The sequence below is a fragment of the Taudactylus pleione genome, unplaced genomic scaffold, assembly GCF_031769625.1.
Source record: "Taudactylus pleione unplaced genomic scaffold, aTauple2 ptg000013l, whole genome shotgun sequence".
Classification (NCBI taxonomy): domain Eukaryota; kingdom Metazoa; phylum Chordata; class Amphibia; order Anura; family Myobatrachidae; genus Taudactylus; species Taudactylus pleione.
Genome location: NW_028284416.1, coordinates 5,176,193 through 5,202,266, shown reverse-complemented (window position 1 = coordinate 5,202,266; position 26,074 = coordinate 5,176,193). Strand labels below are relative to the sequence as shown.

Genomic DNA, 26,074 nt, shown 5'->3' with positions numbered 1-26,074 from the left:
CCATACGCATGCGCAGATGTGCGAACATCGATCGCTCGGAGCGAACGAGCGGCTGCTTACGAGCGGCTCTGAATCAGGCCCCAAGCTCCTGCCATGAAATAGTTACAGAGAGTGTAGAATGAGTCTCACCGCCCACATTGTGTATCGTTATGATCACGGCGGCCAGGATTTTCCCTCCATATCCAAATGCTCTCTGTCCAAGCTGCTCGTAGGCGCGAATACCTGAGAAAGGAGGAAGAGGTGAGCGGTAGGCGATGAAATGTGCGAGGAGAAAGGACGGGGGGTATAAAGACAAAGGAGGTGCTTTGCGAAGCGCATATGGCAGCTCAGAGGCACAAATGTGCTTATATTTTTGCCGGGGCGCAAAACGCCACACCTACTATGGGATACGGGATTTAAATAAACGCTTATAAAAACCAAACACCCCACCACACCAAAGAGAGAGCAGGAGGAGTGGGGCGTAACGTGCGCTTCGTAAACGACTTCTGCTGGTGCAGGGAAGGTGCGATGGGAGAGAATAGAACATAAATGTGCGGCCGGGGACAATGGGATGGTGCAGAGTACAGAGACAGGCACCGGGATTGCGGGGTCTGTATCGGTTGTGGAGGCCACTGGTCAGGGAGCCGATGTAACACAGTGACACAGGGAGACGGTCACTCACCCACAACACCGGAACACTTCAGGAGGAGGTGGATGGAGTAAGCAGACAAGAGGGCGATGGCTATTAGGAGAATCCTGCACGAGAGAAACAGAAACACAGCTTTACAGGCTAGATCTGAAAAAAAAAAAATATGTATACCGTATATATAGAACAACAAAGAAAAACAGTGCGCTAGTACCAAATAGTCAATCAAATAAAACAGGATACCACAGTCCTGAAATGATTTCACAAAACTTTTACAGTGCACAGGCCAGCAGCCACAGCAAATCAGCCGGGGTCTTCCCCTCACACAGACCCAGATCCCAATGGGTAGAAATCTGAAATATTAGAGCACAAAAAGGGGACGCCACATCGTGCATCAAATATAAACAAATAATGTATTACATAGAAGTCAGAAGCTCCAGGTCAGCGTGCGTACCAAAGTAGGCGGTCTAGAACCACCGCACGCATAAATAATGATGTATAATAATGATAATAATGATGTATAATAATGATAATAATGATGTATTTCAATTTGTATGAGAAGATGCACCTGCTTAATGGGAACAAGAACGGCTATTTTAAACCCTCTTCTGAACAACGCCAGCCGGCCTCCTGATGAAGTCTAATGACGAAACGTGTTGGGGGCGTGGCCTGGCGTGACCCTCTGTTACTGTTCCACTGCTTGATTGGCCGGATTAGATCCTGGAGACGTTCGGGTGAAACACCGGCCTTATTGTTATTTACTTCATTATTTATGCGTGCGGTGGTTCTAGACCGCCTACTTTGGTACGCACGCTGACCTGGAGCTTCTGTCTTTTATGTAATACATTATTTGTTTATATTTGATGCACGATGTGGCGCCCCCTTTTTATGCTCTAATATTTCATATATATATATATATAATATATATACATACATACATACATGTGTACGTACAGTATATAGAGAACAGGCTGTGTATATTTAGTATATATACAGGACGGGTTGTGTGTATTTATATACAGGACAGGTTGTGTGTGTATATATAGGAGGACGGGCTCTATGTCTGTACAGTACACAGGCTGCATGCACAGAGTCTGTGGGAATGCGATCCTGCAATCTCTCTAGAAGCAGCTGGTTAAGGTTATTCCACTGGTAGAAGCTGTTCATGGAAAGGACTTTCCCAAACTGATAGCCTGGAGCAGAGCCAGGAAAGTGTGCGCAGCCGGGAGGAGGGACGTATACTCACACAAAGAGAATGATTCCTGTATTAGACATGGCGTAGGCCAGGCCCAGGATCCCGCTTCCCATGATAGCATTGCTCAGGTTAAACACAGACATCCCAAAGGACGTTTTCCCTTCAAACTGTGGGATGAAACAGCAGAAGAATTAGCCACAGGGAACAGCATCAGGTGGCCAAGGAGATTCCTCCATGGACAGGTCTACAGAATGCTTACACATTGCTAAAAATAACTGTACACTGACACGTGGGGGCGAGCAGTCGCTGCTATTCTGTAACCCTCCCCCAGCCCAGCCAGAGCCCCACATAATGGCAAACACTCTTCCTATTTAAAGAGATATATATATATAGATATATATATAGATATATATATATACACAAGCTACCGTCAACAGCCCACTCTGCGCATTTATCTGCCAGTTACGGTCGGCTGACTCTGCTCGCACCTCCACAGGCTATAAGCAGAACCAGCCTTCAGCGAGTGTGAGCTGCCGTTCCAGCAGCTTTCATTCTTCTAGTAATCTGTCCCAGAGACGCACTTTAATCCGGAAGCTCCAGCTACACAGCTCCTCCGGTGGAGCAATAATATTTGAACAGTTTATACAAGATGCTGAAGTGACACCAGTCTGTGCAGAATAAGGGGCATAACTCTGCCCTGTTAATGCCCGCTAAGAACAGAGACACATGCGACGAGGCAGACTTGTGCGTATCTGATGCCTTGTGTCCCATTTGCAGACTCGGGGCCTGATTCAGAGCTGCGAACATCAGCCTGTATTCAGAGACGGTCGCATCTATGCCGCTGCGCTGCCCCCATTCACCCACCTGTGAAAATCGCCATCGTCGCTATCAGTGCGCGGTTTCGCCGGCTCCATCCTTGGTACAAGCGATCTGTCTGAAATTGGCCAGATCTCTGCATGCCCGCAACTCCCTGAAGAGCCCGCAATTCCACCTACCGCGCCAACTGGGTACTTATCCTGCGTGCCACTGCACAGATGGCACCCAGTTATACCCTCTAAGCCGCAAGTAGAGATACTAAATATAAATGGAAACACTCCCAGCGCTGTGTGCACCCAATGATGGGATCCTCTACTCAGATGGCTAAGGGCCTGATTCAGACCCGATCGCAAGCGCTGTGTGCTCGCAAGCGGCCCAATGGGTGAACTACTCATTGCGATCGCATACCGCCCGCTCGCCCAGCAAAGACAGCCCAGCAGAGTGAGTGACAGGAGAGGCCGTTTGTGGGTGGTAACAGGGGCAGTCCATTAAAAACGGGGGAGTGGAGGTGCGAACACAGGCGTTTCAACGCCGTTTTTAAGGCGTGCGTAATTAACAGGCAGCGTCATAGTACACGTCACTTGCCAGTTTTTTTACACTGAAGTCCTCGCAGTGATTGCGGCAGGGTAAGGCAACCGCAAGTACTGCGATCGCTTCTGATGGTGCTCGATGTACCAATGTTTAAAGGCACTTCCTGGAGATGACGTGCGCTAGTGGGCGTCTCTACATACTCTAATGGGTATCTGCATACACAGAGCGATCGCTCGCACAGCCAAAGTGCTTATGCTTATGCTTTGGCCAGCAATCGCATCCCATGACGTCAATTTGGAAAATTTGCATACGCAGGATGCGAGCGTCCGCAACAAGCGAGCGGGTGTGAATCAGGCCCTAAATCAATAAGGTTACAGCATAGAGTGCAAACAAACTGTGTAAATCTGTGACAACCACAACTTTATATATAATAATAAACAGTCTGAGCAAAGACAGTAATATATATGAGAATCAATTAGCGGGTTTTAAAATGTGTCAAAAGAATGTTGTAACTATCTAATATTAATACAGCATGAACATATGATTGTCAAGATGTTATGACTGTTTAGTAAAATCATAACACAAACATAAGAATGTAAAGATGTCAAAAATATATTTAATTTACCGTTAGAAACTAACATATTTAAAAATAATGAATACAAAAATAAAAACACAAGTCATATCACATAGTACTAAACATTTGCCCATATAAAACTCTAGTTAATATGATAATAGATTGTTGCAGACCTCTTGGATAATAAGCACTATAGATCACTCGCTGGATTGTGAGTCCTAACAATCCGGATATACCTCTGTATAATTATAATCAAAAGTGCTCTCCAGCTGGATGCATGGAATCAAATCAACAAGGTTGTGAATGTAACTTCTCACAGATACATAGGGCGGTATTCAATTGTTTTCGCGGTCCGGATCTCCCTTCTAAGTGACGGGAGATCGCGGGCCGCTATTCAATTGTTACTGCTTTTCGCGCTGATCGCGCCCAAAGTGGTCTAGTTTAGCCGCGTAAATCGGCTACCCCCGACCAAAGTGCTGGGTGCGATCGCGAAAAGTGCCGTTTGGGCACCAAACAGGTCACTTTTCGGCCATTTCAGCTCGCACACTCCTGGGGCTGCGAGCTGAAATGGAGCGCTGGCAGCTGATCGCGCCCGACAGGAGCAACAATTGAATAGCTCCGTCGGGCGCGAAGGGGGCTGGAAACAATTGAATTCCGCCCATAGTGTCCTACTTTGGAAGTTAGTTTTGAAAAATGGCCAACACAACCTAAATTCCTCTATTGAAGGTGTGTCGTTAATCACAAATCCTCCCACGGTCCTGAACAAGTATGTCCGCTTATATAAATATATACTCACAGTCCCAGCGGCTCAAAACTTTGTGTTTAGCGATCAGTGACCGGATATTCCAGCTATCCGTGTATTAAAATATCCCTGCCAGTAGCTGCACTCGGGAGTAGAGTAAATCTGTATGGTGCAGGGTCTCCCCCCTAACAATCATACATCCGGCTGACGTGGTCAAAGGAATCACCGGCATTGATGTCAATATTACAGCTGGAAAATGTACTCTGTATCCTGATTAGATGTGTTATATCTCGATCCCTGCCGGTATGTGTGCCTGACACCCAGTCAGCAATCCTGCTGGAGGGATACGACAGGTACGCCGTCCAGATCGGTAACTTGTTGTATCCAATTTGTGAGATCAATGCAACAGGGTCCAAAAAAGCGTCCCGCTAACGCGTTTCATCACAGTACCATGTGACTTTCTGAAAGGCCTTGACTGAGAACCGTACTGCCCTGAATCAGCGGTAATGCTGTAAGTTGCATATGAAGGCTCCTATGCATGTGTAGTTTGCCACAAATCGTGAGATGCACCCGCATACAGTCTCGTGTGTAACTCATCAGGCCCTCAGAAATCTTCCTCTACTCAATGGCTCTTGGATCGCCCATTTGTCGTTTGAATAACAATCATCATCACCTTTGAATAAGGTTTGGTAGCATCACTAACTGCAAATATAACCTTAGCGTGACTTAGCAGGAGAATTGTAGGTCTGATGTCATCACTTATAACTAGTGAGTGCTGATGTCATCACTTCAGTGCTCTTTAAGAAAACTTGTGTATTATAAAGATTGTAAGATTGTAAGCTCCTAGGAGCAGGGTCCTCCTCCCCACTGTCTCACAGCCTTCTTCTCTAGCACTTCTATGACAGCCTTCACCTTCCCAGCTGTATTGTGTATGGAGAATTGTGTTGCTAATTGTTACTTGTGTTCTGTTTATAAGTTGGTTACTGTAATGTAATATTCTGTGTACCCTTTACTGTATGTACGGCGCTGCGGACCTCTTGTGGCGCCCTATATATAAAATGTAATAATAATAATAAAAATAATAATAAAGGAATAACATGACCCTTACTGAAAATTACTGCAGATATTGGAAGTCAACTGAGATTTCTATGACATGGATAAATGCAATCAACCTACCTGCTGTCATATGGTCAGGGAGCTGCTCGATGATGCCCAATATTCATATTATTTACAGTATTATCCCGTGAGCCCCACCAAAACATTGGGTCTTTTCTTGGTCTGTGTAATAAACCACCAAGAGTTGACCACCGATGAATGCAGAAGTTTTGCGTTCTATTAAATGCAATATAAAAGTGAGTGAAAAATTGGAAATTGACGCTGTGTCCAAGCTCTAGATGAAGCAACGCCATTCCAGCAGAGTCCTTGAACTCATTCGTCTTTAATCGATCTTCCTGGAGGTAAATCGGCAATGAACTCTGAGAAGGTGGACACCATATGGTCACGTTGTCTGGGGAGATCTCCGGAAGAGTTCCCTCCAGTCAGAAGACTCCCTGGAAGAGATTGCTTATCCTACCTGGAGGCTTTCGGATGAAAAGAAATGTGATCGGAAAGTGATTTTATGTAAAGTAGATCCCACAAGATCTCAGCTGGACACTGAATCAGAATGACAAGGTCTCCGACATTATTTTAGATGTGACATCTGCTTGCGGAAGATCCAGCGATCACACAAGGATCTAGTGAGGATCACAGAAGGTTTCTTCACGGAGTCTTGAAAATATACATGTACTGTGTGAGGCAGGCCCAGTATCCTGGGGGTTCTCCTCACAATTAGGACATTAGTGTCCAATAACTGGTTCCCCAGATACATAAACCTCCAGTGAGGGGAAGACGGACTTCTGGGAAATACAAGATGGCTGAGCCTGGAAAGAACCACTGGCAGGAGTACCACCCTTTCTGCTGAACGGAGAGAGAGACCGCTACAGGATGAAAGAAAGAAAAAACGCGTTGGGGAATACTCCTCTGTACTGATCAGTAAAGCGCTAGATGACACGTCCATTGTGGAGATGGAAGTTCTGTATGATTATGAACAGTCAGGGGACTAAAATTAATTAGAGGAACCTACAACCCAAATCGGTGAGTTGCCATCTGATCACACTGGGGGTGATGCCGAGGGGAACATATACCCATTTACAGAGTGCAACTTGCGTCTATCCACACTGCGCACAAGTACAGGCGACGCAGAGGCGTGCGCATCCACACTGATGACAGGAGTGGCATAACGGGGTGTAATCAACATTCAGTGAGGGCGTGCCGATGGAAGTGCGGGCTAAGCAGAGATGGACGCGAGTGGAAACACGCTTATTTCCAGGCATATCTTTTACACCTAGTATGGCGTAAATGCAAATGAGCACTGATGGCGGCGACTATTATTAGCAAACCTGGTGCTTGCTCCGCAAGGTACTTACACTCTGCATACGGGCGAATATAGGATTTTCTTCCGCGCACGCAGTTTTGGAGCAAAATGTGCCCCATTCACCTTCAAGTCCAAATCAGGCCTATGGTGCTCTCAGACTGCCATTTAGTTACATTCACAATAAAATACGGTATTAGAAGCGAATCAGTAACGCCGTTGTTTTTTTTCATTTACGCATATTCCTGGGAAGCTGGTACAGAGAATTATCTTGCTTTCTTGTAAGAGACCAAAGGCCTCAGTTATCCACGAGTTTTATCATTCACCATGAGTGGTAAAACACGTTGCGTATGACAAATGGTGCTCCAGCCAATCAGCTCCCAACTGTCATTTTTCAAACAGGTGACAATTGGGAGCTGATTGGCTGGAGCACCATTATCATACGCAACGCGTTTTATCACTCGTTGTGAATTATAAAACTTGTAGATACATGAGGCCCCGAGGGGCTTTTGTACTATCCTGCGAGATGCAGGCCACAGTTTCAGTTGAGTCTACCTAGAGATTTAAAGCAGCATTCAATTATACAGGTAGAACCCGGTTGGTTTTGCCTTTTAAATACATGCCGTTTTAAAAAAATAAAGACAGACTTTTAGGAATCGAGGCCCTGTCTGCATCTCCCCGGCTATTTCATAATCCCCCATGAATAATTCATAAACTTGCTCTTCCCATTCCTGACCCACGAGGTGCTGGGTTACTCACGTCTGTGAAGTGGGTTTTTTGGCTGGATACATGTTGCAGGAACCCCTCCTGCTCTTGGCTGGCCCCCTCCTCCCCTTCATACCTGGAATACAAACATAGCCGTCACTAATCACATGTAACATGCATGTCTCCTACGTCACTAATCACACACACCGCACGTCACTTGTCAAGTGCAACATACATGACCAGCAGACACACACATGACAGCTCATAGATCCTCTTTATGTTAGGTTCAGGGATTACGTTTGCAGAGAGGAAATAGATTCAGTAGTGTTCTACGACCAAAACAAACATGGAAGGAAACAGGATTGCAGCAATATAATTCCGCAGTTGAGGCGCAAACTACCAGAATCTTACACAGAACTGTCCCCAGATAAGACTCCAGGGGTATAATTACTAAAGTGCGGTTTTAAGAATTTGAGATGTTGCCCATAGCAACCAGATTTTAGATATTATCTTCTTGAAGGTGCTAGATAAATGATAAAGTAGAATCTGATCGGTTGCTATGGGCAACACCTTCACGTCTAAAAACCTGCACGTTAGTAAATATACTCCTGTGTTTTTTGCTCACCCCTCATCCAACGTCAGTCTGTCCGTGTTCAGGCTCTCCGGCACGCTGCCATTCAACATTTGGGACTCTTCCGCGTCAGCCAAATTCTCCATCTCCATGGCACGTCTAATAATGAGTCACTAGCAAACGGGACCCAAAATGGGTGATGTACGGATATCGTCCTAATGAGGGGAATGACACAGAAAAGTGGGTGAGGGCTGGGAGTCAAAAGCGAGAACTGACGCAGATGTACAGGTACTTTGTGGTATATTCTGCAGAGCTAAAATATGGTTGAAAAAGTAAATCAGTAATCCTAGAAAAATATCTGATCATAGAAATAGCGGACAAGAAATAGGGGGGGGGGATCTGGTCAAAATCCCGGCAGTCGGGATGCTGGTGCTTAGAATGGCGGCGCACAAGTGTCGGTATTCTAACCCTGTCGGGATGCCGGTATCGGGATTCTGACTGTCGGGATCATCCCAACGCAGAGCGGCAGCAGACTGTCAGTGATTGACAGTCTGCTGCCATTGTGGGCAGGAGGGGGAGGTGACGGCCTTCGTTTCCAGAAATGGAGGTGTGTTGCCGCCGTTGGGGGGGGGGAGAGGCCAGGATCTTCATCGGCTGACTGAGATTTTCTGGCCTCTTTCTCTCATCTGCAGCGGCCGGTTTGCGTGGCCCCATGGGTCACTTAGCCGGCCGATGTTCCCGCAGATTATCCGATGCTGCGTTTTACAGCGCAACTCGGATAAGTAATGCGTGGAGATGGTGTGATGCCTCTTGCTACATTACCATAATTGCAAGGACGGAATTGCTAAGCTGCTTGTGTGCGACTTTGTACTTCCGTCTGAAGCTGACTCGGAGCCTAATTTCATTAAACTCACATTAAACAAATAAACACACAAACATGCAATGATATATCTAAAATAATGAATATAGCCGCCGTTGCCGTGAAAAAGTTGCAAGATATCTATTAGCATATAAATCTTTCTAGTTGCCAAACACATCTCAAATTGCCTGATACGGGTGTCCTAAAACATTTAAGTCAGAGGTCCTCAAGGCCCCCCCAACAGTTCAGGTTTTAGAGATATCTATGATTGAGTGCATATAGCGGTCTGTACCCCGGGGGGATATCGCCGTTTAGTAAATTCAGCCATTTGTTTTTTTTTGTTTATGTGGTACAAATTAAGCCACTAGCCAATATTACACCATATTCTATTAAAAATTATTTAACAAGGACATAGGAAAAAAAAATATCTTATTATTTTATTTATTTTTAAAATGCTTCTGTTTTGCCATGCTCTCTTAAGAAAATAATTTTTTTTTAATGGTCATTTTGTATTCACTGCAGTCAGGATAACTTCCTGCGACTGAGCGAGATACGAATATGTACGTTTTGCCTAAAAATCTAGTACAACATGCACCCAAGTGGCCTGCTTTATTAGGTACACCTGTATGTTAGAGCAAATATCCAATCAGCCAATCCTGTAGCAGCAACACAAAGCCTACAAGCATGCAGATATGGTCAAGAGGTTCAGTTGTTGTTCAGAACACAGAATGGAGAAGCAATGGGATCTGAGTGACTTTGATCATTGAATGAGGCAAGTGGATAGGGTATCTCAGAAATGGCTCATCTCCTGGGATTTTCAAGCACAACAGTCGCTAGGGAATAGAGAAAAAATACCTTGGCATTGAGAAAGAATGGCCAGATGGGTTCAAGGCGACAGTAACTGAAATAACCATGCACTGCATCAGAGGTGTAGAGAAGGGCATATCTGAAGGGACAGGGCATCAAACTTTGAAGTGGATGGGATACATACTTGCCTACCCTCCCGATTCAACCTGCCATTATAAACATATACATACACATATATAAATACACATATATATATAATACCGCAATAAACAACACTGCAGAGTACAACAAAGGATGACGGGCCGTCTGGTGCTCAGTACAAACTGTGGGCAACCAGCTGTCACTCTTAAGGTCCCAGAATACCCCAGTGACAGTTATCACTTCCCACCTGGTCCCCAGCACTCCACAGGTGTTGGGGGAAGGGAGCTGGAGGCTCTGACACACGGCTAAAAATAAACACTTTTACTGCAATGCTTCAGTTTGTTTTTAACCAGAAGTCAAACAATGAGGAGTGCAAATAAGATTCCCAGAGCGAGCGCTGAATATGCGATACATTATTCTGCATTACACATCAAGATCAGAAATTCCACTAAAGAGACATTATATCAATAATATTACATTAACAACAGGCAATAACACTTCACAACAATGTAAATGTTTTCTGATGTGAAAATAGTTACTACTAATTGATGTCAGCATGCAAAGAATGAATATGACATTTAAAACTCTCAGTTGGCTCTGAGTTCCGAGATATAGCCCATATATGACGATGTATGTAGGGGTATTCCTAGCGAAGTGGGCAGAATGGAGAGAATCTTACCAGCAATCTGCGTTCCGCGCAGAGGGGGCGGGGCCTAATGACCCAATTAAATGAATCAGTTATTTGTCCCCTCCCCTATTCAAATATATGCGATTCACGGGATTACCCACACAAGATAACTGTGGTGCACTGAGTGACAGCATAGGGAGCGATTCCACCAAGACATCTCAGCAATGGTACAAAGATATCAGGGGAGGTGACAGTGACAAGAGATGCCCCAGAAGAGGAGTACAAGCGACAAGCAAAGAGAAAGCACCCCCATGTATAGGCCACTATATTACATAGTACTTTCCTATGCTGTATGTATGTTTCCTATGCTGTATGTTTGTTTCCTATGCTGTATGTTTGTTTCCTATGCTGTATGTTTGTTTCCTATACTGTATGTTTGTTTCCTATGCTGTATGTTTGTTTTGTATGCTGTATGTTTGTTTCCTATGCTGTATGTTTGTTTTGTATGCTGTATGTTTGTTTCCTATGCTGTATGTTTGTTTCCTATGCTGTATGTTTGTTTCCTATGCTGTATGTTTGTTTCGTATGCTGTATGTTTGTTTCGTATGCTGTATGTTTGTTTAGTTTTGTGTTCTTATTTGTGATTGATTGAATTAAAACAACTGTTATTTATTTTCTATCAAGAAAATATCAGATTATTTTAAAATAGCTTTTCACTATGACTATATTACTAATGTACATACAGTATAGTGCAAGTAGTGTAGCTCCAAAAATAGAGCTAGTAACATTCTGATATCATTTTAGTTTTTCTTGACCTCAAATTAGTAATGTATGACTATTTTTAGAAAGGAAACAAATTAAAAGTATTCATTTGTTGTACAGTGTAATTAGAATACTGGGGACGAGGCTGCAAGAATGATTCCGCCCATTTGTCATTACCATTTGGCCACCGTTTCGGGGCAGCGCCCGCTTAGCAAAAGCAATTATACAAAGGCCTCCTTGGGTGAAAATAAGCCATATTTACAATTTGCATATATTTCCCTTTTAACAACTTTATAAAGCCTAATTACATCAGTGCCTATCTTATTTATTATACAGTGTCTAACCACGGCCTGCGATTCCAAAGCTGCATGTTACCACCCTTGCTACGTACCGCCCCGGTTACTGGATCAGGCCTCTGTAGTAGGAATGGCCAGCGGAATGGGAAAATTCCTTTCGATGGCATGTGACCATCGTTTCTGAACCACTTGATGGCTTAAACCACCGATGGCGCAGTTCTGCATATGCGTACGCAAAGGAGCATTGCTGTGTCCCCTGTGGTGTATTACATCACCACACAACGGGATAACACTCATCGGAAACAATCAAGTGATAGCTGAAGCCCTTGCAATCTCGCCACTGAATGGCAGAAACATCAGCATCGGATCGGAAACATCGATGCTTGCGAGCCATCCGTGTCTGAAGGCCATCCCTACTCTGTACACTTGCATTACAATGCAGCATACCCTCAACTGTCTAGTACACTTTAATGTGCTCTGGTCGTAACACGTTAAAGTGCTCCCTAACACTATGCCATGGGGTGCTGCGCCTGGCATAGTCTTACCAGGTCTGGCCGTATCCCATGTGCATCCACCCCCCCTCCATGCTGTCACTAACCTGCTTCCTTCTATAGGGGTGGGCGTGCGGCACTTCAGGTGACCACTAACATATTGGTTTCCAAATTCTAGTGAGACCTCTGTGAAGCTTTAACATTCAGCTAATTTTTTTCCTCGCCTCGCACAGCAACTGGAAATGTCAACCAAGATTAAGAAACTTTTCTCAGAACTCAGATATCAACAAACCAAGATGACTGGGTGATTGTTTCCTTAGGCAGCGTTTACCCAAAACAATCATTTTATCATTTTCACCTGCTACTAATCCAGCTAGTCACTGCGTGTCCTTATCTGCTGATCCACTAATCACTGCTTATACTGATCTACGTATCCACTAATCACTGCTTGTGCGGATCTACTGATCCCCTATTCACAACGTATCCTGATCTACTAATCCACTATCCACTGTGTGTCCTAATCTAATGATCCACTATTCACTGTGTGTCCTAATCTAATGATCCACTATTCACTGTGTGTCCTAATCTAATGATCCATTATTCTCCGTGTGTCCTAAACTAATGATCCACTATTCACTGTGTATCCTAATCTAATGATCCACTATTCACTGCTTGTACTGATCTACTGATCCCCTATTCACAACGTATCCTGATCTACTGATCCACTACTCACTGTGTGTCCTAATCTAATGATACATTATTCTCTGTGTGTCCTAATCTAATGATCCACTATTCACTACGTGTCCTAATCTAATGATCCCCTATTCACTGCGTGTCCTAATCTAATGATCCATTATTCTCTGTGTGTCCTAATCTAATGATCCATTATTCTCTGTGTGTCCTAAACTAATGATCCACTATTCACTGTGTGTCCTAATCTAATGATACATTATTCTCTGTGTGTCCTAATCTAATGATCCACTATTCACTGCGTGTCCTAATCTAATGATCCACTATTCACTACGTGTCCTAATCTAATGATCCCCTATTCACTGCGTGTCCTAATCTAATGATCCATTATTCTCTGTGTGTCCTAATCTAATGATCCATTATTCTCTGTGTGTCCTAAACTAATGATCCACTATTCACTGCGTGTCCTAATCTAATGATCCACTATTCACTGTGTGTCCTAATCTAATGATCCATTATTCTCTGTGTGTCCTAATCTAATGATCCATTATTCTCTGTGTGTCCTAAACTAATGATCCACTATTCACTGCGTGTCCTGATCTACTGATCCACTATTCACAACGTATCCTGGTCTACTGATCCACTACTCACTGTGTGTCCTAATCTAATGATCCACTATTCTCTGTGTGTCCTAATCTAATGATCCCCTATTCACTGCGTGTCCTAATCTAATGATCCACTATTCTCTGTGTGTCCTAATCTAATGATCCACTATTCACTGCGTGTCCTAATCTAATGATCCACTATTCACTACGTGTCCTAATCTAATGATCCCCTATTCACTGTGTGTCCTAATCTAATGATCCACTATTCACTACGTGTCCTGATCTACTGATCCCCTATTCACAACGTATCCTGATCTACTGATCCACTGCTCACTGTGTGTCCTAATCAATGATCCACTATTCACTGCGTGTCCTAGTCTAATGATCCACTATTCACTGTGTGTCCTAATCTAATGATCCACTATTCACTGCGTGTCCTAATCTAATGATCCACTATTCACTGTGTGTCCTAATCTAATGATCCCCTATTCACTGCGTGTCCTAATCTAATGATCCACTATTCACTGTGTGTCCTAATCTAATGATCCACTATTCTCTGTTTCCTAATCTACTGATCCACTATTCACTGCGTGTCCTAATCTAATGATCCACTATTCACTGCGTTTCCTAATCTAATGATCCACTATTCTCTGCATGTCCTAATCTAATGATCCACTATTCACTGCGTGTCCTAATCTAATGATCCACTATTCTCTGTGTGTCCTAATCTAATGATCCATTATTCTCTGTGTGTTCTAATCTAATGATCCCCTATTCACTGTGTGTCCTAATCTAATGATCCACTATTCTCTGTGTGTCCTAATCTAATGATCCCCTATTCACTGTGTGTCCTAATCTAATGATCCACTATTCTCTGTGTGTCCTAATCTAATGATCCCCTATTCACTGTGTGTCCTAATCTACTGATCCACTATTCTCTGTGTGTCCTAATCTAATGATCCCCTATTCACTGTGTGTCCTAATCTAATGATCCACTATTCTCTGTGTGTCCTAATCTAATGATCCACTATTCTCTGTGTCCCCTAATCTAATGATCCACTATTCTCTGTGTGTCCTAATCTAATGATCCACTATTCACTGCGTGTCCTAATCTAATGATCCACTATTCACTGCGTGTCCTAATTTAATGATCCACTATTCACAACGTATCCTGATCTACTGATCCACTACTCACTGTGTGTCCTAATCTAATGATCCACTATTCTCTGTGTGTCCTAATCTAATGATCCACTATTCACTGCGTGTCCTAATCTAATGATCCACTATTCTCTGTGTGTCCTAATCTAATGATCCACTATTCACTGCGTGTCCTAATCTAATGATCCACTATTCACTACGTGTCCTAATCTAATGATCCCCTATTCACTGTGTGTCCTAATCTAATGATCCACTATTCACTACGTGTCCTGATCTACTGATCCCCTATTCACAACGTATCCTGATCTACTGATCCACTACTCACTGTGTGTCCTGATCTACTGATCCACTATTCACAACGTATCCTGATCTACTGATCCACTACTCACTGTGTGTCCTAATCTACTGATCCACTATTCACTGTGTGTCCTAATCTAATGATCCACTATTCTCTGTGTGTCCTAATCTAATGATCCCCTATTCACTGTGTGTCCTAATCTAATGATCCACTATTCACTGCGTGTCCTAATCTAATGATCAACTATTCTCTGTGTGTCCTAATCTAATGATCCACTATTCACTGTGTCCTAATCTAATGATCCACTATTCTCTGTGTGTCCTAATCTAATGATCCCCTATTCACTGTGTGTCCTAATCTAATGATCCACTATTCACTGCGTGTCCTAATCTAATGATCAACTATTCTCTGTGTGTCCTAATCTAATGATCCACTATTCACTGTGTGTCCTAAACTAATGATCCACTATTCACTGCGTGTCCTAATCTAATGATCCACTATTCACTGTGTGTCCTAAACTAATGATCCACTATTCACTGTGTGTCCTAATCTAATGACCCACTATTCACAACGTATCCTGATCTACTGATCCACTATTCACTGTGTGTCCTAATCTAATGATCCACTATTCACTGTGTGTCCTAATCTAATGATCCACTATTCTCTGTGTGTCCTAATCTAATGATCCACTATTCACTGTGTGTCCTAATCTAATGACCCACTATTCTCTGTGTGTCCTAATCTAATGATCCACTATTCACTGCGTGTCCTAATCTAATGATACATTATTCACTACGTGTCCTAATCTAATGATCAACTATTCACTGCGTGTCCTAATCTAATGATCCACTATTCACTGCGTGTCCTAGTCTAATGATCCACTATTCACTGTGTGTCCTAATCTAATGATCCACTATTCACTGCTTGTCCTAATCTAATGATCCACTATTCACTGTGTGTCCTAATCTAATGATCCCCTATTCACTGCGTGTCCTAATCTAATGATCCACTATTCACTGTGTGTCCTAATCTAATGATCCACTATTCTCTGTTTCCTAATCTACTGATCCACTATTCACTGTGTGTCCTAATCTAATGATCCACTATTCACTGTGTGTCCTAATCTAATGATCCCCTATTCACTGTGTGTCCTAATCTAATGATCCACTATTCTCTGTGTGTCCTAATCTAATGATCCCCTATTCACTGTGTGTCCTAATCTACTGATCCACTATTCTCTGTGTGTCCTAATCTAATGATCCCCTATTCACTGTGTGTCCTAATCTAATGATCCACTATTCTCTGTGTGTCCTAATCTAATGATCCACTATTCTCTGTGTGTCCTAATCTAATGATCCACTATTCTCTGTGTGTCCTAATCTAATGATCCACTATTCACTGCGTGTCCTAATTTAATGATCCACTATTCACAACGTATCCTGATCTACTGATCCACTAATCACTACGTGTCCTGATCTACTGATCCACTATTCACTGTGTGTCCTAATCTAATGATTCCCTATTCAATGCGTGTCCTAATCTAATGATCCACTATTCACTGTGTGTCCTAATCTAATGATCCCCTATTCACTGTGTGTCCTAATCTAATGATCCACTATTCACTGCGTGTCCTAATCTAATGATCCATTATTCTCTGTGTGTCCTAATCTAATGATCCACTATTCACTGCTTGTACTGATCTACTGATCCACTATTCACTGTGTGTCCTAATCTAATGATTCCCTATTCACTGCGTGTCCTAATCTAATGATCCATTATTCTCTGTGTGTCCTAATCTAATGATCCACTATTCTCTGTGTGTCCTAATCTAATGATCCACTATTCTCTGTGTGTCCTAATCTAATGATCCACTATCCACTGTGTGTCCTAATCTAATGATCCACTATCTTCTACTGTGTGTCCTGATCTACTGATCCACTATTCACTGTGTGTCCTGATCTACTGATCCACTATTCACTGTGTGTCCTAATCTAATGATTCCCTATTCACTGCGTGTCCTAATCTAATGATCCATTATTCTCTGTGTGTCCTAATCTAATGATCCACTATTCACTGCGTGTCCTAATCTAATGAACCACTATTCTCTGTGTGTCCTAATCTAATGATCCACTATTCTCTGTGTGTCCTAATCTAATGATCCACTATCCACTGTGTCCCCTAATCTAATGATCCACTATCTTCTACTGTGTGTCCTGATCTACTGATCCACTATTCACTGTGTGTCCTGATCTACTGATCCACTATTCACTGTGTGTCCTAATCTAATGATCCACTATTCACTGTGTGTCCTAATCTAATGATCCACTATTTTCTACTGTGTGTCCTAATCTAATGATCCACTATTCACTGTGTGTCCTAATCTAATGATCCACTATCTTCTACTGTGTGTCCTAATCTAATGATCCACTATTCACTGTGTGTCCTAATCTAATGATCCACTATCTTCTACTGTGTGTCCTAATCTAATGATCCACTATTCTCTGTGTGTCCTAATCTAATGATCCATTATTCACTGTGTCCTAATCTAATGATCCACTATCCACTGCGTGTCCTAAACTAATGATCCACTATCTTCTACTGTGTGTCCTAATCTAATGATCCACTATTCACTGTGTGTCCTAATCTAATGATCCACTATTCACTGTGTGTCCTAATCTAATGATCCACTATCTTCTACTGTGTGTCCTAATCTAATGATCCACTATTCACTGTGTGTCCTAATCTAATGATCCACTATCTTCTACTGTGTGTCCTAATCTAATGATCCACTATTCTCTGTGTGTCTTAATCTAATGATCCATTATTCACTGTGTCCTAATCTAATGATCCACTATCCACTGCGTGTCCTAAACTAATGATCCACTATCTTCTACTGTGTGTCCTGATCTACTGATCCACTATTCACTGCATGTACAGATCTACTGATCCAGCTATTCACTGCGTGCTCTGATCTACTGATCCAGCTATTCACTGCATGCACTGATCTACCAATCCAGCTTTTCACTGTGTGTCCCGTTTTATTGTCATGCTGATGATGCAATGCTCAGCCCGTCCTCATCTAATGATAGTGGATGGTGTCATCTCCATGGGATGTAAAATTTGCATACTATAAATGGAATGAGCTCTGTGGATTGCGGGTATTACTGGAGCTGAAGGCGAAGCATTCGGGACTGTTCCCAGTTTAGTGGTTGGCTACAGGTGATTTTTTGCGCACAAAAGGCGCCGATTTTTCCCAGGCGCTCTGTACGGGGGTTTCCTATAAGATCACTGTGAAGCCTTTTGCACCAAAAATATGGAAATGTGAAACATATCGGGGTCTATTTACTAAGCAGTGTTAGGAGACACAGTAAAAAGTGATAAGGTACCAGCCAATCAGCTCCCAACTGCCATCTCACAGGCTGTGCTTGAAAAATGACAGTTGGGAGCTGATTGGCTGGTACCTTATCACTTGTCACTCTGCCTCCTAACACTGCTTAGTAACTAGACCCCATAGTGCCTTATTCAGCGTTGCACGTAGTCGCCATCACAGCTGTGTCTTTTTGCAGAGTCGCAGCGGCGATAATATGCAAATGCTAGTTTCAGCCTTCCCCTTGTTAACTAGCGTGCGCCGGAACGTGCAAGCCCTGAGTCGCCCACTTTACGCTGCAACACCGCCGGTGGTTCTGAACAATCCACCATCGCCGCGCCATTGCGTGCACCATAGACACTTTAATTGAGTTCTCTGTCTGCACACGGCCCCTATGGCTTCGCGTCTGAGAACGCAGACGCCATCACTAGCACACACGCCACACTCCCATGCGACTGATTTTTTTTTTGCCGTTCCCTTCAGGCCACCTGCCAGTCATCACCCAGGAACGCCGATGGTCTTCTCTCGCCTGTAATGATACCAGCTCAATATACGTAAACACAGGGCAACGTATGCACCGTACGAGTTACCAGACAGTTGTTTGCGCATGCGCGGTAGCAAATAATCGCTGAACTACGTGATCGTCGGCATTGCGTGCAGTTAGCGTGCACCTCTGAATCAGTAGTCAGCTACGGCCAGAGACGTTTGTGTAGCACGTAATGGGAGGAGTCAGTTTAATCTGTCATCATGTCACATGCCCATCTAATCGCCTGGTCACAGAGCCCAGCTATGGTGCCCGTCTGTCCTCCTGACTCACAGACATGAAGGACAGTAAGCGGAGCCTCAACTGAGTAGCACAGACGGGAGGACAGGACGATTACAAAATGTAACTGGCTGCAAATATCAGACATTCTGGCGCAGTGGGCGTGGGCTAGAGCTTTCACTGGCACTGCTTTCAATATACCCTTTTTATACACTCATGATTGCCTAAATACCTAAGCAAGGTTTTTACAACCACAACTATAGAAAAAAGGTCAAAGTTTAAATAAATTTGGAAAATGGCTGTATGCGGCCAGTAAGCCGAGCTTTACAGAGTGCTCCCAGGCGCAGTTCCAGAATGTGGACGTGTTCTATGTAGGGAGCAACAAGTAGATGCATTTGCGCATAGTGAAATCTGCTGACAATTCATAGATAAAGTTCTTTGCGCTTTGTGTGAGCGCAATATGTAGTCACTCACGTCTACGTCTGTATAAGAATCAAATTACCTGATGTGTTCCCCTAAACAGCTTGGAGATGTGTTACAGAGTTCTACAGCAGACGATGACTCTGTCCATCCTACCCTGCGAGGCACAAAACAGTCAGTCAGTCAGTAGCTTGCCGAGTCACAAGATAATTAGTACATAGCTTCCGAAATCCCCACAATGGTACAGAATGTCGCACACACACAACACGCACCCATCGCCCACTGGCGTACGCTGACACGCAACACCCAGCAGCTTACATAGCTTAATTCTTCTCTTTTTTTTTTACTTAGTTTATTAAGAAAATATACAGAATGAGTTACCAAGAGGTGACTATGAGGGGGGAGTTGAAGGGGACATGTAGGCATGGTGTAAGCACAGTAAAGGTGCCTACACACTTGGCGATGTGCTCAAGATCCAACGATGTGTCCGATTTCCCTTTGAACTCTCCCCAGCAGCTCCCCAGCAGTCGTGGGCATGATTTGGTGTTAAAAAACTGTTCAATGTGACAAACGATCTATCGTCCCTGCTAACTATTCCAGTGCATCATGCCTCCTAACTATTCCAGTGCATCGTGCCTCCTAACTATTCCAGTGCATCGTGCCTCCTAACTATTCCAGTGCATCGAGCCTCCTAACTATTCCAGTGCATCGAGCCTCCTAACTATTCCAGTGCATCGTGCCTCCTAACTATTCCAGTGCATCGCGCCTCCTAACTATTCCAGTGCATCGTGCCTCCTAACTATTCCAGTGCATCGCGCCTCCTAACTATTCCAGTGCATCGCGCCTCCTAACTATTCCAGTGCATCGTGCCTCCTAACTATTCCAGTGCATCGTGCCTCCTAACTATTCCAGTGCATCGCGCCTCCTAACTATTCCAGTGCATCGTGCCTCCTAACTATTCCAGTGCATCACGCCTCCTAACTATTCCAGTGCATCGTGCCTCCTAATTATTCCAATGCATCGTGCCTCCTAACTATTCCAGTGCATCGTGCCTCCTAATTATTCCAGTGCATCGTGCCTCCTAACTATTCCAGTGCATCGTGCCTCCTAACTATTCCAGTGCATCGTGCCTCCTAACTATTCCAGTGCATCGCGCCTCCTAACTATTCCAGTGCATCGCGCCTCCTAACTATTCCAGTGCATCGTGCCTCCTAACTATTCCAGTGTATCGTGCCTCCTGACTATTCCAGTGCATCGTGCCTCCTAACTATTCCAGTGTATCGTGACTGAGATTGTCAGATCTGCCATACAGCAAGGCAGATCTGAAGATGCGATGAACGACCAGCGGGTACGCGCATCGGCATCGTGATCGTGTGTGGATATGGGAATATTTTACACGATTTGTCACCACGATTCGTCAGAATCAGGCGAATCATGTAAAAAATCGCCAAGTGTGTAGGCACCTTTAGGCTGTGCGTGCAATCACATAAGTCGCAGATGCACGTTTCTTGTGGGACCTGATTCGCAGACGCTCAAACCCTGGTGCATGCTGCAAACTGATGACGCCGACTGCCGCAGGCTTCGTCTTATTGGCCGTATGGATCTAAAACACACCCATTAATGCAAATGCAGTTAAACTGCTGCGTCTGTGATTTAACAGCAAGATTACAGCGCACTGAATACTCATCTCAAGTAAAACTATGTTTCATCCTCTGTTGGGGATAAGCTGCCATCGGTTTATTTAGTGTTGACACAAAACACTAAAATGTAATATTTGGTGTCTTGTGTCATCTGCATTTCACAGGCTCCAGCTGACATTGGGGCCTATGTATCAAAGCTGGATGCGAGATAAAATTGTGAGATATATATCACCAACCAATCAGCTTCTAACTTACATTTTGCAGGCTGTGTTTAAGAAATGATAGTTTGGAGCTGATTGGTTGGTGATATATATTTCACAATTTTATCTCACATCAAGCTTTGGTACATAGGCTCCTTAGTTCTTACTTTCTGCACTCTCTCTGCTTGTTTATAGTAGTGGCAGAGCATATGCATTGCGCGTACTGCTGGCGCATCGGCTGCTGTTACTTGCATTGGGGGGGGGGGGGCCTTTTGCTACCTAGGAGTGGGCGCATGCGGCCAGAAAAATAAAATTTTCAGCTGCGATTTGCCATTACATTTTGCGTCCAACTCCGAACAAGGAAACAAGGCAAACGCTAAACCACGACCTATTTTTTTTTTTTCGGTGTTAAATATGCTTCTGAAACTTTTGCGTTCTAAATTAAAAACAAAAAAGTTTTCTTTCCATGTAAACCGTTACTGTTCTAAAATCTGACGAGGAACAAGGTGTCCAATGACCCCGTTCGTTCTTACTGAAACCTCCCCACAAAACTTGAATATAAGATTCACAAAAATAAACACGATTCTGCTGCAAACCTACAGCCAGTCTAACTTTTGTCGATGACTTTTTAAAAGAGAACAATCACAGCAGCAAATTACTGCTACCCCATTCATGAATTCCATACTACGCATACATTTTTGTTCTTTTTGAAAAAAATTATATTAATTTTTTTAATTGCTATCAATGCTTTAGGGAACTTTTCCGGCAGGTTATAGTGGGTGCGTGGGGTGACTATACGGTACCTTGGTTATTAGGAAAACATACGCTTCCAGAATACCCCATGTGGCTATGTGTGTGTTCTTATAGTACAGCCAGATACACTTCAAATGTTTCTGTACCATTGTAAGCCCTTAATCTCAGCGGAAGTGACACTGTCAGTTCATGCCGCTCTCTATTCATGTGGCTTCCTTGTTTTGCTATGGCCACGTTTTCAAACAGAAAAAAAAAAAAAAACAAGTTGTGCGGGATCCAGTTCTCCTCTGGAAAAGGAAAAACTCACAGGGGTGCAATCCAGGCCCCTAGCCATTTATTCTAAACTTTAACTCTTGCCTTACTACAGTCGTCTAGCGCCGGATTAAGCGGCCTGTGGCTCCCCAGCTGTTGGGGAACTATAAAGCTCAGCATGCTGTACCGGCCATTGTATTTCTATAACAGCTAGAAGGGGCACAGGAGTCTTATAGGGAATATTAGTGTCAGGGTTAGAAGTGGGTTAGTGGGTAAAAACTATAAATAATCAGATTTCCAACCTGACATATTATTTTCTGTTACTGATAAAGTGCCACAAGGGTCCCCTAACACTGTACAAGGGTGTATAACTGACAACAGGATACAGAAGTACAAAATAATACAGACAGTATATAAATTCACAAAAGAAACAATAAATACATTAGTGTAAACAATCATATAAAGGAGACATTTCAATAAATTGCAACAAAGCAATTTGTAATAAAGTATCTCCTTCTATATCTAAGCACACCTCCCACCAGGGACACCTCCCTGTATTAAAGGAGTAGGGACCCCAGTAACTCTTGAGCCCCCCCCACCCCCTCCCCATTTCCATGTGGGAGGGGCCCTGCACTTGAAGTTGGCTGTAAGGAGCAGCTCATGTGTCGTCTGATGCAAGAGTCACATGGAGTTGCATCAAGACACCATTTGGAAGTCCCAGTTTCAGTCAGTCCCCCTCCCGCAGGGTCCTCCCCAGTCACTCCCCAACTCACCAGCACAGGCTCAGAGAAGGGGTGCTCCTCTCTAGGGGGGGACTTCACTGGCTGATCTGGCAAACTTCAGTAATCCACAGGACAGAGGGTGAGCGCTGTCACCTTGCACACACACACACACATCCAGCAGCAGGCACAGAAAGAGAGAGAGAGAGAGAGAGAGAGAGAGAGGGCCCACCCTGCCCAATCACAGGGCCTGTGACACATACAGAGAGCCAGGCCCTCCCCAAACCTTCCCCTCCCTTCCCTATACAGCCTGTCCTGCACACAGCCACACACACACTGCTACACTGCCAGCCTGGAAACCCTGCCAGGGGAGCAGCATGTGTGCCCTGCCTGCTGGGTGAGGAGAGATGCCACACTGCAAGCTTCCTACCATGCAGCTCAAAGCCTACATTCACGCATCCGTACTGATCTTGTCCAGTGGGGTTTTTATTTTCTATGGAAGAGACGGTGGCGGTACCCGCCTAACGTTACAAGTTGATCCAATGTTTACAGTCGCTCGCAGACTTCGGATAAGTGGCCGGACGCTTATTTTATTCATTTCTGAAATTATTTCACTGATTTCTTCCTGTTTTTGGATTTAGATATTAAACACACAATGTTTTAGTAAATGAACGATTTTAGTAAACGATTTTCGTTCATTCTTTCAAGGGAAAAATGAACGAAAATCGTAGTTTTTTTGAACTACAAACGATCTTTGCATATTCCCTTACTGAAAATCGTTGAGTTGGTCAGTCTGACTGAACTACAAACTACAAACGTGAACGCACATGAACGATAATCGTTCATCATTTTAACTTAGAAAGTGAACGATTTTTTTCAATGATTGAACGATTAAATGAAATCGTTAACGATAATCTTTCAAAAAATAGTTGCGTGTGTATGCACCTTACAGGTGCGTACACACACAGCGATGTAAGTAATGAACGATTTTCGTTCAGTTTTTCCCTTGAAAAAGTAAACGAAAATAGTTTTACAAAGTAGTTGGTTTTACTTTACATAATAAACGATTTTCTGTATGTTGAAGGAAAAATTTTGCAACTTCTATTGAAAATCGTTCAGCTGGCCAGTCTGACTGAGCTACAAACTACAATCGACAAAAGTGAACGCGCATGAACGATAATCGTTCATCGTTTATCGTTTTACACTGAACGATTTTTTGAACGATAACTACATCGTTATAGTTAAATCGTTAAAAAAAAATTTGGTGCGTGTACGCACCTTAAGAATTAGGGGTAAACTTACTAATTATCGACTTTTAGACCCGATAATTATAATTTCTTATCCCGGCTATTCGTGACAATAAGAAGTTCTAGATGTGCAGGGTCCCGGCAATGTATATAGCTGGGTATACACTACCGATCGCGCATTGGCGAGTGTGCGCCAGTGATATGTCTGTGAACGACATTTCACAGCTTAAGAAGTGAAATAATTGCAAAAGTGATTGTTTCACTTCTCGTTCAGGAGCCGGGGCCGTCCTGCACATGCGGCAGTCTGCTAGCCGCTAATGTACGCTGGTCATTACCGGGTTCATTTATGCGTAATGTAGCCCCTAGTCTACAGCGGCTAACGACACCTTCAGATATACATAAAACTGGAAACCCAACCACGTTGCCGTCTATCACTCAGCCCATTTCCATATTGATCTTTTCAGCGCTGTCCTGAGATAGGTGATTTTTTTATGCACTTTTAATGCTTTGCCATGGTTAAAGAGATAAAAAAAGGTATCCGGTCGACATTCAGGATGTCGACAGTTTCTAAATGTCAGCATGGTCTTTAAGTCGACAGCCAATACATTATGTCAACATGCATATAGGTCGACATGGTTACAATGTCGACATAGTGGGATTGTGGGCATTTAACATGACGACACCAAAATGTCAACTTATGGGTTGTCCATGTTTAAGGGATAGGATAAAAAGCAAAATACCCTACCATGTTAACATTTTGTGTCGACATGTTAAATGTCGGCAATTTGAGTGTGTCTACATTTAAACCATGTTGAACTAAATGGATGTCGGCATAGTGGATGTTGCCCTAATGACCATGTTGACATGCTGACTGTTAACATTCAGAACCTGTCAGCATTCTAGTGTCGACAAACTGAATGTCGACAAATCATACCACACCCAGATGTAAGGGTTGGACTCACCTATAGAAGTGTAGGAGGTGTAAGAATAAAGATAATCCAGTGTTTTTAGCAAATAGATGATTGGTACAATGGTACCGGCTGCAAATCCCTAATCTGTAAATGGTCAGTGCAGGAATTGTAAGAACATGCCTCCGATGCTGATATTACACGTTACAGGTATTTGGCTAAATAAATCTCCATTCACTTCTGAGTACATTACATTAATAACCCACACGTTTTTTTGTTCTCGATTGGGTGTTTGAGAATCCATAAAAATCAATAAAAATCTGTTAAGAGACCAGTTAGGCAACAATCAATGATACCCCCAACAACACAGGGTTCTGCCCAGGAATTAGATGGTGAATCCAGACGTAAACTCCCACGGCAACCGGTATTGTGTCTCATTTCATTTTCACAGTTGCTTGTGGAATTCAGCTCCCTATGTTAAGAAATATATAAGGACCATGGCCTCTTACCCTCTATATGGTCGCAAGTCCCTGTGGAGGCCTGGGATACTCCATACAATGCACAGTAGGGGATAGATTACTCCTAACGTCATTTGCAGGAGATTCCATGGAACAACTGTAAGTAGGCAGTGCTGAGCTGTATATACAGTAAGTAGGCGGTGCTGAGCTGTATATACAGTAAGTAGGCGGTGCTGAGCTGTATATACTGTAAGTAGGCGGTGCTGAGCTGTATATACAGTAAGTAGGCGGTGCTGAGCTGTATATACTGTAAGTAGGCGGTGCTGGGCTGTATATACCGTAAGTAGGCGGTGCTGAGCTGTATATACCGTAAGTAGGCGGTGCTGGGCTGTATATACCGTAAGTAGGCGGTGCTGAGCTGTATATACAGTAAGTAGGCGGTG

General features: G+C 43.5%; 1 protein-coding gene across 6 annotated transcripts in view; it reads right to left on the bottom strand.

Annotated features, from left to right (window-relative positions):
* SLC38A5 (solute carrier family 38 member 5) overlaps positions 1-26,074 on the bottom strand; it is a 62,610-nt gene that overhangs the window by 12,278 nt on the left and 24,258 nt on the right. The window contains exons 1-8 of one of the 6 annotated variants that reach the window (XM_088470504.1): positions 23,073-23,235; positions 19,537-19,611; positions 9,884-10,041; positions 8,224-8,384; positions 7,653-7,734; positions 1,872-1,987; positions 662-735; positions 130-222 (exon numbers count right to left, since the gene is read on the bottom strand). In XM_088470504.1, coding sequence (XP_088326630.1) covers positions 130-222; positions 662-735; positions 1,872-1,987; positions 7,653-7,734; positions 8,224-8,321 — 463 coding nt within the window. In that variant the 5' untranslated portion in view covers positions 8,322-8,384; positions 9,884-10,041; positions 19,537-19,611; positions 23,073-23,235. Of the gene's footprint in view, positions 1-129; positions 223-661; positions 736-1,871; positions 1,988-7,652; positions 7,735-8,223; positions 8,385-9,883; positions 10,042-19,536; positions 19,612-23,072; positions 23,236-26,074 lie in introns of those variants that run through there. The other 5 variants (XM_088470502.1, XM_088470505.1, XM_088470503.1 and 2 more) reach the window with 5 other exon arrangements.